Source organism: Anopheles ziemanni, chromosome 3 (genome assembly GCF_943734765.1).
Source record: "Anopheles ziemanni chromosome 3, idAnoZiCoDA_A2_x.2, whole genome shotgun sequence".
Classification (NCBI taxonomy): domain Eukaryota; kingdom Metazoa; phylum Arthropoda; class Insecta; order Diptera; family Culicidae; genus Anopheles; species Anopheles ziemanni.
This window is the reverse complement of record NC_080706.1, coordinates 32,657,888-32,672,668: the sequence shown is the minus strand read 5'-3', so window position 1 is coordinate 32,672,668 and position 14,781 is coordinate 32,657,888. Positions and strand designations below refer to the sequence as shown.

At 45.5% G+C, this 14,781-nt stretch overlaps 2 protein-coding genes across 6 annotated transcripts in view; both read left to right on the top strand.

Moving 5' to 3' along the window:
* LOC131288370 (protein krasavietz) overlaps window positions 1-14,781 on the top strand; it is a 340,776-nt gene that overhangs the window by 64,955 nt on the left and 261,040 nt on the right. The gene's annotated exons all lie outside the window — the stretch shown is intronic.
* On the top strand, window positions 593-1,327 carry LOC131284569 (uncharacterized). Its single transcript, XM_058313432.1, has 2 exons — window positions 593-1,095; window positions 1,177-1,327. The coding sequence occupies exons 1-2, from the start codon at window positions 593-595 to the stop codon at window positions 1,325-1,327; spliced, it is 654 nt and encodes a 217-aa protein (XP_058169415.1).

Sequence of the window (14,781 nt, the reverse complement as noted above, 5' to 3'; positions counted from 1 at the left end):
ACCTAAAAAAATTAAGGTTTCAAATTTCGCATATTATAAAACTAATGCCGGTTTAGCCATATGTTGGCAATATGAACAAGTGGAATGTTTAAAGAATGATTCAATTAAAAATCTGCGTTTGTGGTTGGGGTAGGGTCGACCTCACCCATGTGTAGCCTCACCGCACTGTAAATGTTGAATGACACATGAGGCATGGTAGGCTTAAGCTATAGTGGAAAGATGACATACACGAAGGCATATACATTTATATCAGTTTGGCGAACTTCGTGGGCGGTTACGGATGGAGGTTCGTTAGGCCACTACCGTTCAGGTTATAGAGCTTGTAGAACCTCTCCAGCTACATGTTCGTAAACCAATCGAATGTGTTGATGGGAAGCACGTTTTCATAAGTGTGACCTAGAATCATCGATATTGATCGCCTGAAGTATCTGGCTGCTTTTGTTTTAAGATGCGCTCCAGTAACGTGGGCAAACGTTGAACCAATTCGTCCAATTAGCACCCCGAAAGAACCGATTTTTGGAGCGTTTCGGGAAATTGCCCCAAAGTGAGCGACCAGTTCCTTTTCTTACGACGCTACGCGCACATCGGCATCATGGCATGCCCTGGGCGTAACCATTCGAAGGTACTCCTAGCTGGTACGTACGCGCTTTTGCTGATCGTGGCAACCGTTGTGGACGCGTCGGGATCCAACTCCACCGATAGCCCCGTTCAGCGAGCGTTGGCGCAGCGTGCGAAACGCTGGATCCTGAACTACCCGGTGAACGGTGGCGTTGCGAAGATGGTGTTCGGCTTTCTGGCTCCGATCCGATTTCACCATACGCTGGTGCGCCTCCTCAACCTGTCGGTGAACATTCAGTCCAACTATCGCATCCTGCCGACGATCATTTTCCCACGGCCGGAAACGATCTTCAAGAATCGCGCCAACAGCGAGTACACCGACACGAGCCGGAAGCAGATGTACGAACTGGTGGAAAAACTGCTGAAAGGCTGGAATCGCAACGGTCGCACGTGCCTGTTGCGTACGATCTGCGAGGTGGCCGAGGCCCCTCTGGGCCACAACGGATTGATTGGTGAGCTGATCGAAGTCATCTTCACGTAAGTCGCCCGATCATTGTGCAGTTTGGTGTCTTTTTCTTTATGACATGTGTTTCTCTGTTGGTCTATTCCGTTGCACAGACCGTACGAGACAGATCAGCTGGACAGCGAGTATACGATGGCTCATAAGTACGGTGCCAATGGCGTCGATTGCATGCGGATGTACTCGGAGTGTCCACTCGGGCACGGGCTGCTCGATATGATTAGCTTGATCAGCAATGATGCTATATAGTAGCTCCTAAGTAATTAGTCATCTAGCGGTTAACGTTGTGTGAGATTAATTTCACCAAAGCATGTTTGTTCTCATCACATGGTTTAGATTTCATTTGAGCTTACATGGAAAATGATCTACGATCTTTTTAACGTTTGATATGAAATGAAATTTAAACTGTCCGTATGTGGAAATCTTTATTCAGAGTAGTATATTAAAAAGAAATAAAACAAAAATATTAGTAAGTCTCGTGGTTAGTATGTCTCGAAACTAAGCTCAAGGGTTTTTGTGTGCTGAGGATCACAACACAAGTAACAAGCTGCACATATAAAGTGAATACGATCAATTGTATAATTTTACTATAGCACGTAGCTTCGAAATAAAACACAACGGGCGGTGGATGTCGTTCCTTCTCTCGGAATAGCAATGATGACAAGTTTTATAACTTCTACTTTTCGGTTTTAAACGTTCTGAATTATTGCCGTTAGTACCAAATGAAGATTTTTTATATGCACACTTAAAAATTCAATAAAGAACAAAACAGCCTTTTCGAAAATATTTTAACAATTTTCCAATAGCCGGCAATTCAATTGCATTGCTATAGAAATCAAGCTGGAGCAATGATCATACATAGAGTGAGAAAGAGAAAGATGCGTTGCGCGATGATCTTCGCGGTATGGTTTGTTGGCACCTACGCCCACAACCACAAACCCACGCTTCCCGTCACACACACACGCACCGTAACAATGGTGATCGCGGTGAAAAGGTAAACAAAACCGGTTTCTCGTAAAGACAAAAAAAAAGGAATACCGGCGGTACCGCGACACACGATTGCGTATTCCGCGGTCGTTGCCAGCGCTCACCCCACAGCATCAGATCATCTACAACACACACACACACACACACATATTGATCACTTGAAGGGGTTGTTTCTGTTCCGGGTACACGTGAGGTTGTAAACCGCGGCATTCAACCCGTCCGAGTAAACGCTGCTCTACGATAAGCAATAAAAAAAACGATCGACTGCTGTGCAGGAAAAAAAGAGTTCATGCCGAGAGTGTGTTGGTGTTTTACCAACTGCTTGTGCATGTATTTGGTCGCTAGAGTGTGCTGTACGTTTGTTTACAGCAGCGGTGGCGAACCGTGTACCGGTTCGTAATCCTAATTGTACCGTATTTTTCCGTGTATAACGACCCTCTTTTGGTTCAAAACTGATCAAAGTCCGGTTGAGGGGGTCGTTATACACGGGTAGTAATTTTTCGATTCGACCATAGAGTGGAGGTTAAAACACGTATAAAATTGTTACAACTGATAAAAATTAGGAAAAAAATATTGTTTCAACTTTTTTCATAAACATTGAATATTTTTTTTGAGTGGTCGTTATACACGAAAAATACGGTATTTAACACTTTGGCGTCCGTACAACTCAACTCATTTTTTTCGATTGAACCAATTGTTTCATGTTGTCCATCTTTTTTAGTTTAACCGTTTAGTTCAAATCGTTCCTGCTTTTACCGGCCATATAACGATTCAAATATTCGAACTAAATTTATGTGCCACCCATTGAATACTTTCCGGCGCAACCGGGGAAAATTATGGCGACAATGTGACGAAGAGGGTGGCTCATTGGGGATTATTCCTTTATTTATCTTCAAAAGTTCGTCTCAAATTCCTATTTTTCGCCAAACATAAGATACTTTTTCTTCAATCTGTTGCAGCGCGTGCGCCAACCCCTGAAGCGAACGAAGCAATAGGTTGCTCACCCCTGAGCACAACACTCGAGATGCCCGATGGCACATACACAGGAAAAGGCGCGACCACGCGAGGCATCGGTTCTCCACGTACGTGCAGTGCTGCTTGCGTGTGGTAAATTTTAATCTTTCGCGTCAGTCTTTACTCCGTCGTCGCACCGAACGGTTCGGTGAAGTGTGCGGTTCGGCTTGTCGACTCCTAAATCGGCTCGTAGTTCAATGTTGCATCGAATTAACAAAACGGGTAATTGAAGCATCAAATAAACAAAACAACACAGTGGCACGAAAGTCGGAATAAAGTTGTGACCGAAAGTGTAATCTCTCGTAACTTTAAATCACATCGCAGTGAAGAAGAAGAAGCGTTTTTAAAAAGCTGCTGCGTGAAGTGACGTTTATTGTTATAGCTCCCCCCGCTTGGAATTCATTGTTCGATTCCGCGGAAGGCGCCAGCTGGAGATGAATTGGTATAGAAATCAAAATGAAATCAGTGAATGTGTCTGAATAACGGCATTAATTGTCGCACCGAGAGGGAAGACAAGTGTCAGTGGAAGCATTTTTTTTTCTCGACGTGCTTATCAACCCGTTTCGGCCGGTAGTGTTGACACCCGAGAAGTGATCTTGTTGTTTGTAAACCAATTCTATCAAACAGCACTGAGTACCTTTTTAGGTGTAGATAACGTGAAACGACGCGTCGCTTCGTATCTATCGTACGCCGATCAGGGTAAAAGGGTAAGTTAGTTCAACATGGTTCAACTTTAACCTGCCGCGAGGGAAGGGGGTCTATAAAGCGCTAGGGCTCAGCAGTTGTGCAGAAAAATAAAACCATGTGTTTGCTGGCAAGGCATATGGCACGCGGTGCGCTAATGGAAAACCCGCGCTTGGATGGCGAAACTGGATTTGCGATTTGTATGCAAATAATTTTGTGCGCTTGCCAAGGAGTATCGGTTTCTTTGACGATATTTTCTTTTTTTCCGATTTTTACTGCAGAACCACCGGGTTACAAATACGAGTTTGTGCTGAGGTTAGCAAGAAGTTTGCTGAACCGAAGTCGAAGACCGGCAAATGTTCGAAAGTGTTCTTTTGCAGTTTCTTGGGCGATCGGGCGTTGTGAGCTGGGGTTCAAAACTCTTTATGACACCATCTCCATGTTTGGAGCGCGTTTATGATAATTTGTTTCATTTTCCGTACAACTTTCGTGACGGTTAGTGTATAATTTAAATAAATAAAATTGCCCCGAACATGCCAGAGTGTACCATAAACGGGTGTTACGGCATCAACGGCATGGAATGCAAATGTTGGCCACTTGTACAAACATTTTCGATATGGCAAAATTAATTTGTTGTGTTAAGATAGGGTCGAAAAGTGGATACCTTGCATTTATAAACTAGAACTATTTTTACAAATATGCAATCGATAAAATGGTGCAAGTCTGTTCAATGCCTGCCAAATTAGCGACAAGTCCGTACCAAACTGTAAACGGTTTAACCGACACCAAATGGAGCATGTCCGTTACTGTCGTTTATAAAATTAATCGCCGCATGTTAACAGTTGTCACTCGCGGGACCAAACGAGCATGAACCGGTGCCTTGTAAGTGGTTACATTTTGATACATTTTGATTAAAAACTCGTTCCGGCCCTCGGTCGCCAGTTCGGCTCCCCAGCGTTTTCCCACTCCCCTCCAGACCGTCGCACCGCTTTGCAAATCCATGTTTTCATACACTTACTTTAATGTGTCCCCGGCATGTTTACATTCCGGCCCGAAATGTGCAACCCGAAGCAAATGCGACACCCAGCACTTGCAGGGTGCACAGATTTGACGACGTGTTTCAATACGCGGCCGACCGAAATCGGGACGACGCCTCGATCGATGGGTTCTGCAAACCGGGAGAACCGGGCTCCGGGATGGTCGTTCGAGACAGAATCTCGCCGTCTTGGGGTAAGTCGGTTTTCGACGCTCCGGGCGAAGACGCGCACACTCGGACGATATATCGCGATCCCGCCCGATCGTGCCGCATTCGCCCGGAGCAACGTGACCAAATTTTAAACAAACATACAAACCCGTTTTCTGTCGTGTTGCCATTTTTTCTCCCTCCCCGTCTTTGGGGCCGGAGTATCCCCCGTACCATGGAGCGGTTCGCTGGAAAGGACGAGAGTCTGCAGAAGGTTTCAGGTTTCCTGACGATCGCTCCGAGACGGTTTCACCAAGAGTACACAATAAAGAGGCACGTTGGACGTAGCTTTACATCGCACAGGAACCGATTGACCCTTTCCTTTCCATTACTTACTTTGTGTGGAAACGGGCTGCAAAACGATCCAATTCGATCGATCGCGGGTAATTCCGAACCACGCGTTTTGGGGCGATGAAACAGATGAGTTAAAATATGCTGCCTCCTTCCCGTGGAGGGAAGCTGAAATTCATAAAGCTAAGACCGTTCCGCAGTCGGGTAAAGAATACCACGCCAAGCATGGCTATATGCGTGAAAACAGCGCACGAGAAGGCAAACAAAACTCAGAAAATCCACGTCGACCCAACGACGTGCTTCTTTTGTTTACTTTTCGCGCCATTTCGCGAGTTCCGCGGTTTCTTTCCGACGCTATTGATTGGAAATCTTTTGGAAGGACGCGTTCGCTAGAAGATGCGGCATCATCGGGAAATTGGAATGGGGGGTTTTTTTTTGCGTGCTTTACCCATGCATAATTTAGCCAACCGATGTTAGGTCGTATGAGATTAAATTGACACCATTGTGGCTTGGCGAGGGTTGTTTGCACAAAAATCGCAAGTGACGCAAATTACCCTTTTTGGATTCGGCGCTGGCGAACGATTAAATAAACGGTGGTGGAGTAAATTTTACCACATCTGATACCAACTTCCTTGTTGTTTGTCAAATACGATTTCAATTAACCAAATGACGTTTTGCATAGAATAAAGTATTAAAGTTCTTATTTTGTACTAATTTATCCAATGCTACTTGTTCAAGGTAAGTAACTGTTCGTTGTAGAAACAAACTAATTTATGTTTTTATTCAGCTCTAACGAGGCTGCAGTCATTTTGAAAGAACTTTCGACAAATTAAGAACGTGGAATCAAGTTATCGTTAAAATAAGTAAAAAACGTAATTTTAATTACCAATATAGGACTTGGAAATGTTGATTGTGATAATACAAAATTGATGGTAAAGTTAGCCTGGAATAAGGTTACTGCTTCAAGCTAGCCAGAAGGAAACGCACAAGTCACAATTAGATTTTAAACATTAAGTTAAGGATATTTTTTTCAATTTGTTTGGCATATCAACGTACAATACTGACTCGTTTTTCAAACATAATAAAATCATATATAAAATGAGCTTTTTCTCTACTCTAATGAGACATGAAGAGATTGCTAACATATAAAAGAACTTTCAAAGAAAAATTGATAAAATTTGTAATTTTTACCCTATGACAGGTAAAGATGACACAACAATCCTGGGGTGATGCTGTACAGCAAAATGAAAAGCAAAACTGCGGTAATTTTTGAAGGCCATCCTTCGGCTCATGACCTTGAGCACAGGTTCTCGAGTTAAGCTCTATTCGATTGCCAAAAGTATCTACCAGCGGCCTAATGCGCAACCACCTGAGCCAAATGTGGTGGTACATTTTATGCGGGTCTAGCTGAGCTTCGCTTGTCATATCATCGCTGGAGGCATTCGACATAGATCGAACGTGTTGAAAAGCGAGCAGATCCGGAACCGTTTCAACGGGTCGGCAACGACCTTCAAGCGAACAGCATCCCTGCCAAAGGTTGTGAAGGGAAAAGAGAGGACAAAAACGGCTCCACTTGCCTCCGCTCGTAGTTTGACGAATCCGTTTTCGAATAATTACTTCCAGAACCGGCTGCTGTGGCATGTGCCTCGTTTCGTGGGCCTCATGCCGCAGGCCGCGGGGAATTGGTACCGGTTTTCTTCTTTTGTTTTCGTGCGCCACCGGCTTTGCCCTTTTCGTCGGCGGTCGAGTGCGAATTCTGGAGTTCCGCGTGTTGCGTGAGTTGAACTCTTCCCAAATTATGTATGTGTTTTTTTCTTTTCCTTCCGAAGCGATGTTTCATTGGAATACGAATTATTTCGAGACATCTTTGTGGTGCTTCGCATCCCCTCCTTGCTTGCTCGTCTCCGTTTGGGACCAGTGGGGTGTTTTTTTTTATTTTAAATGGCAAGCTTTAGAAGAAGGGTCTTTGCTTCCAGGGAAGTTCTCGTGGGGTCGCCTGAGAAGTAAATGATGAAAAATGAAGAATATTAAGAAAAAGCTACACAAAACGTGATCGTGCCACCTATCCGAAGGGAGGCTGTGAGGAGGAGAAGTACACCGTCCTCCGAGTGGAGGATCGTTTTCGTTTAGGTTCTTCCCCCCTTCCTCCCTCCCTCCCTCCCTCACTCTCTTACAGTTTCCTACCAACTTTCCAGTGAAACCCCCTTTTTTAGATGGATCCCCGATCGTATGATGAATGGCAGCATCTCCGAAGCATTTGTTTTTTTTTCGGCTAGTCCTCCTGGCTGCCCTGAGGGGAATCTTGTGTCGCAGTCTTATGCTGCGCCGTAATTACGCGAGCCTTCTCCGGTCTGCTGTATCGCCCCGTGATCGTGTGGAGACGTCTTCGGTACACTTTCAGGGAAAGCGTGTGTCTTTTTTTTTCCTGGTGGCTTTTATTTAAAGCCTTTCCGGATTCGTCCTTGGCCAAGAACGTCTCCACCGTTAGAGTGGCATTTCATGTTTTGGCCGACGTTGATGGACGATTTTTTAACCAACCGAAAAAAAGCCTTCAGGCCACCCTTTTGTATGTTTGCGCTTGCACTGGGAAGGCCGGAAGGTATCAATGAAAATTAAAACAGCTATTTGAATGTTTCATCTTAGTGCCCTTTCAAGAGATTAAAACTTTCCTTTATCATTAACTGCTAAACGCATTCTGTACGTCAAACCAGCATTGATAAACGATATTTACTGTAGAAATGGTTCATTACAACACTTTTTAATTACACTTAATACACTTAGTGATTAATTTCTGCGTTGCTATAATAATTTTGGCTTTGAACGCTCCACAACACAATTCGTTTTTAATTCCCTTAAAAATCAGTTGCTTTGGTGCTGTATTAACATTTGTCTTAATAGTTTTCTATTAATAGTTCTAATAAGATATGTCTTATTATTGAATGCTTTTTCTTTGCTTCCGAAATTATTATTATTATGTTTTTTTTTTTAAATTGCTTATCGTTTATAAAGAAACAGTGTCAAAAGTAACCGATGCTATAATTTATGTTGTACCAGACCGATCGAAATGAAGCTTGTTGTAACCAAATCACGAATATTGTGCAATGAGGGATTTTTTATTTAACAACTGCATAGAAATACTCCTCTTCTTGCTTTTAGTGTGTTTTATGGTTTCATTTATTCCGTCGCATTTTTCTTTCCCAGGATGTGGTTGTGGCAAACAAGCCTCGATTACATAGAACAGCTACTTTTGAAAGATCATCCATCTCGATGCCTGTGGAAACATTTTTTACTGCTTAGACACGTTCTGTGCGGAACAAAGCGGTGATTGGAAATTGTTGACCACACAATATTGCATGTTCCTTGGCTCCGTGCAACAGCGTCGGTCAGCCGCTTCGTGACTAAAACGAAAACCGAAGGTGCTAATGAGCGTTTGCATATGCGTTGGAATGATTTCCGTCGAAGTGCACCTCAAAACATTCGGTTGCTTCCCGTGGAAAGCCAGTCCTGCTGGAATGAAAGAAGCTAAGCAAATGGTGGTACGAATCGCTACACAAACCGTTCCGTTTCTCGCTCGTTCGATCATTCTTCGGCGAAAGGGTTTTGGAAGAATAATAACCCCCGCGGTCGGCTCAAGTGGATGAACACGTAACCGTGTGAGAGAGTTTGTTCGACGGGACTAGGCTGCTGTTTTCTAACCTCCCGAATGGTTGATAATGGGTGGAGATTACCCGGCCTCGGGGGGTTACAAACCGCTATGTTTAGCTTCCTTCCCACAAGCCGCACCGGTCGGTGGGATGAATGTTTTTCATCCAACCATTATCAGTGGACTTTCGTGGTGGAAACATTGAAGGAGGTAAAGTACCGGACAAAGTTGGGGGGGAGGGTAAGAAAAATGATTTGATTGAAAAGAATCATCAGCAATAACCGTTTTGCTCTCGACTGAAGTGGCGTTCACAATTATTTCAAGGTCTTCATTCCCGCCCGCCTAACCGAGATGGGGTTTGTGGTGAATACCTATTCCGAACCATCCATCCATCCTCGCGATCGTCGTAGCATAAATCTACAAGCACTTCTCGGAATGGGAAAGCAAAAGGCTCAACAAGCGCGCGCCCAGCTCCGTTTACGGTACAAGGGTCCACTTTGTAACGTTAAGTGAAATGAATACAAACTGCACAACTTGCATAGCGTCGTCCTGCGTCGGTTCAGGTCGGTTCTTTTTCATGCCTACCTTGTTCCTAGCTCCGTTGCAGGATGGGAGGCGCGTTTTGATGCTTCCACTCACGCGTCGACCTGAGCCGGGCATTAATCAGTGCAATATTCCGGCGAACGTTGTGCCACAGTTGTGCTGTTCGCTCATCATCGCCGTTCATTTATTATGATTGTAATTACTTATTTACAATATTTGCTACAAGCGGGTGCGACGCTGCATGAAGGCGAGCGCTCTGCGTCATCGCCATGCGCCTGCAGCAACAACGGGTAAGGAATAAATGATACGAAGGAAGAGAAAACAAGCGTCTGTGCGATGCACTTTGGAGTTGCTGGTCGTGCGATGCAGGAGCACGGCTCCAATCTCTGCTCTGCTTATGCCATGGACTGGAGGCCGCAGTTAAGATTCCCGACGAAAGAAGGAAGCAGAACATCGCAACGGTTCTTGCAGCTGGAAGTCGCTACAGATTGCGTACCCCGCTTTGTTGAAGTGAACGGGTTGAAGCAGGAAACCACGAGTGGTGGCGGCAGATAAGAAAATGAGATTTTTAATAGTGGACGCCATGGACACACTTGGAATCGATTCGTTCGATTGGTTTCCTAACCTCCCAGGCGTGTTTTATGCGCTCCCCATCTGTTTGGACCATGAAAACGCGCGCGACATTGCTTTTGATGATGATGATGATGATGGTTATGAAGATGATGATTGGGTTTCAATTGGCCAGCTTCTCTTGGGTATTGGGTCGCAATTGGCGCGAAAGTTACGCTAATAGAATATCGCTGCGCTGCGTTGATTGTTTTTTTTTTGCGAGAGAGCAACAACACGTTTCGTTGGTAGTGGAAACTCTTCGATGAGTTTAACTGTTGTCAAGTGCATTCCAACGGAGTGTAAGATGGTGTGCGAAAGCGACTTAGGTGGATGCGAAATGTGTTCGATTAGAATCGCCGATCGTGATCTTGATTTTCAACGTTTCCAGGGTGTAAGGGAAATTTAATTTCAAAGCTCTCATTTTGCGATTTTATTCATTACGTTTTGATGTTTGTTTTGATCATCACAGAAAATGGAATGCAATAGAACTCCACTTAATTGCATTTCATTTCAAAATGGGACACGAAACTATTAACTCCCGATTTTGAATTGCAATTAATGGTTTTACGTTTTCCCTAAGACGATGCAGATAAATCTCTCGGCAGATTTGCCTTTGCAGACAAATGGACAACATTAGACAAGTTCATAAACAATGTGGTTCAAATTTGTCAACACAATACACCGACTCGTAGGTTGCATCAACGCTAATGGGGTTTGCATTTGGTTGGATGTTTTCAAATAAAATGTTTACTAAACCCTCAAACAACCCAAACCTCACCTGATCCACTTAGCAGAGATTACTCTTCCGAACGGAGTTCTAAACGGGGCTGTTTGTGCATAAATCCTTCCCTAAACAACCCAAAAACCGCTGACGTTTGTTTACTTTCATCGCTTGCTACGCGAGACTGACTAATTTATCTTTTCTGTGTGTTTCTTTTTCTTCGCATGGTCTATTTTCAGATAAGAGGTGCTGGCCTAAGGTACGAACTGCTAGTATTGCGGCATCGTGAAAATTATGAATCCGTCTGTGGCCTCCGGTGTTTGATAACCGTTGCCATAAACCGTCGTACAGTTTTCTGCTTTATAGCGGGTCATCCGATAAAAGTCACGCAGTCATCCAAGTTGTCATTGCATCAAGTGTGGTTAGAATCCATCTCGAAACAGGAGAAGCGGCAGAGAAAAGTGTATGAAACATACTGAGCGTCAGATACCAAGTTGGGTAAGCCATGTTTCCGCGCCCGTTAACAAGAAGTGCTAAATTGTTCTAACGAGTTCTAAACGAATCGGTGAAAATATATCAAGAAACGCCGCGCCCGGTCGTGCCGGCCCCTTTTTCCGAGCGCTTTCCTCGGCAACGTTCGAAAGATCCGTTGGTCTTGGCATCGGTTTCCCTCGTCGTCGGTCGGCGGTGTTGGTGAGCTATGGCAGTCAATTATAAATTAGCCATAAATAGAGGTGTAATGAAGCAATAATAAGACGCCGAAGGAGAGCTCCTTGGTGGGGAAGAGTGTGTGTGTGTCAGAGTGTGCGTCCTGTAAAGCACCGTGTGTGTGTGTTTGTGCGCGCGTGTGGGTGTGTGTGGCGGTCGTGCACGAAAGAAGTTCGAAGAAAGAAGTTTTCAACCGTCCGCGATCTCGCAACGTTCTAAGCGGAGTTTGAAGGCAAGCCGTCCAGCAAAGTGGAAAATATTGCTCCGTGTTCCCGTACTCTAGCCCTTCTGGTGATACCTTTCCGACCCCTTTCCGAGTGGAGCGTCCGCTAGATGATTCTCGCCGTGGCCAACGCGGTCGCTTTACTTCGGCCCTGAAGGTATCTGAACCGTCATCACCGTTGTCGTCGTCATCGTCGCCGTGGTCATCACCTTCATCATCGCGTCGCTCTCTCCTTCCATCCCTCGGTTCCTCGCCGCATCTGAAGAAACGGCCCGGGATTAATTTTCTTCCCGCGATGAGTGGTGCCTCGTGCCACCACGCTTTCCGCCCGCCGGCCGCGATCCGGAGGCCGCAAGCGTCGGCCAGCAGAAGGTAAGTCCGAGCACCGTCTTCCCGAGCCGGCGTCCGATGTTAATTTTATCGATCGACGACCCGATGCCGATGGCCGGCACCGCGAACCGATTGGGTACGATAGTTAGCGAGATAGTTTATAGTTTACCGGGCCGGCGATAGGCCTCATCGATCGGTGGAATCTATGGACAGCGGGAGAAACGTTGCACTACGCAGATAAATTTGCCATTTGTGGACCCGGCGGTCCGCCGATGGAGTCCGGTATCGGGTTGATCGTGTTGGGTCGATCGAGGGCGAAGATACCGACGGTCCCTTCTTGACTTTCGTAGGAAGATTTAATCTTGGTAGCCTTATCTTTCTAAGAGAAGCTCGCCAATGCTGCTCCTTATCCATATTTTACTCCATTTCCATTTTTTTCAATTCTGTTTTCTTCTTTATGTAACCTAATGGCCATTTATAGGTAAATAGTTTCGGTTGAATATTGCTTCTAATGTTTATTTGTAAATATCAATGTTTGTATACGTGTTTAAAGTCTTAGCTCTTTGCCGCCTGGCGATATTGTAATCGTTTGATAATGATGCCAGAACTCGTTTAGCTCTGATCAACATCCATAAGGAAAATATGTGCTACGTGCTAACTAACGAGTTTAGAAAAGGATCGTCGTACACACTGTTTTACTGTTGTGTTAATGTATTTTTTAATCGACGTTAAATTTAATCGGTTCTTCTTGACGAGAAGTTGTGTTATACGCAAAATTCATGTTTCTTCAACATAATTATCAATATTGAATTTGAAATGCGTTTCCTTTCCTTTATTTAGAAAAAAAAAAATGACACCAATCTCTCTGGCTGACCTTTTTTTACTGGTCCCAAAACAGTCCCACTAAATAGCTTTTAATTATACACCTAAAATGTCGACTCTGCTTAGTCGCTAATCAGTGTGTTGAATGTTTTTCCGACCACATCTGATTGCTTCCTCTCGATTCGACCCAAACTGTGTGCCATTTGTCGATCATTCACTTAACAAACACTTTCCCGAACACACGCTGCTCGTTGGTGTGTTGCACTTTTACCTCCCGCCGTGGCCTTTCGGACCGAGTCTTTTCGTCTTTCCGTGTGGTCAATTCTATTTATCAAACACACATGCGTAGGCACTAATGCACTCCCGGTTGAAACCTAATGGTTGATAATTCGAAAATAATGATAATCCCACCCGAGCCACCGGTCTTGACTCGATACGAAGGTGGTTCGTTTAGGCCTTCCCCAGGGTTCCCTCGCTACCGTGAGCGAGATGTCTACCGCTCTCCACTATTTTAATGTTCCAAAACCTTGCACGCCGGGTTGGGTTCTACCCGAGGGATAGTAGCGGGATATAATCTACGATCATTAAAGCTTAGGCTACCGGTGGATTTGATGGTTCGGTAAGCCGTTCAACATCCCGCACGGCGGACGATCAATAATTAATCAAGATCGAAGCTCAATTGGTTGACATTCGCTCGGTGGGATTGTCGCATGGGTCTCCGCCGAATACCGCCCTGGTGTTCGCTGGAAACATCTCGGCAGTTAATTCTGAACACCCATGTGCACCCATCCCACTAGGTCCCACTCTGGAAAGGTGTGTTCTTCGGCCGGTATCTTCTCGGCCGGAGGTCTCTACCGCCACTTCCCAGAGGACGCCAGTCGTAGCCGGACTACCGTTGTCCGCCGGGTCGTATCTTTATCCACGATGCCACTCCACTCCGGCAGTAGCGACATCGGGAGTCGCTCCGTGTCGCGAGAGTCCACCGCATCGTAAAAGCCGCCCTCCCCGTCGCTGTCGCCACAGTTCAATCACGGATGATGCAGATGCGCGCTGTCATAAACCGGCAGCGAGCGAATCCCTGCTCCCCGACTGCTCGATGGAGCACGTTTGTTGACCTTTTTTCCGTCCCTTGTTTGGCGGCGATCTCCATCCATCTTCATCCTACTTCGCCAGCCTATTTGCTGAGACCTTCGTTAAGTTTCCATGTACACCTACGTAAGGAGTTCTGCTGCAGGGTTGTCTTCTTATTTGCGTACGGCACACATCGGGGAAGATAAGATTGGCCCGTGAGTTGGTGCAATGCCGGGTACTCCCGGGACGATCGGTATACTATCCAGTTTCTTCCAGCCAACTTTCCAGCCACGGCGGTAACTTTTCCTTGTCCCCCTTGATATACATAACCACCACAGGGCGACGTGTGATGCAACGGAGGTGGAATATTGTTCTCCCGCGTGTAGGTATCTCGCGTTTGGCATCTTTTTCATCTTCGAAGCTTCCATTCTTCTTTGGCAGTAAGCGATGTTGTAAGCCGTAAACAAAAGCCTAGAAGCTGACACCAGAACAACCTGTGTGGGTGTCGGAGGAATTACTCATGTGGAGAACCAGCGAGGGATCGATGCTGTGGCGCTGGATTCTAGCCTAGCGTGGTTCTTAATAGGCAAGTCGTTGTCAGAACACGGATGGTCAAGATCGGAAGGACGGTTGATGTCCATCCCTTTCGTCTCATGGAAGTTATCTGGGTTGCTACCAGCAGCTTCCGTACCGAGTCTCGCCTGTCACGGTCGCGGTAGGGGATATTCGCGTGAAATACGAGATTATTAAGAAGTCTATTCCACCAGCAAGCGGCACATGTAGGAAAAGCTGATTAGATCGCTTGGCACGTAGG

What these genes read in the sequence shown, in the direction of transcription:
- LOC131284569 (XM_058313432.1), top strand. Translation starts at nt 593, where the DNA reads ATGGCATGCCCTGGGCGTAACCATTCGAAGGTACTCCTAGCTGGTACG. An exon ending in CTGATCGAAGTCATCTTCAC is followed by an intron (nt 1,096 to 1,176) that starts GTAAGTCGCCCG and finishes TCCGTTGCACAG; the next exon opens with ACCGTACGAGACAGATCAGC.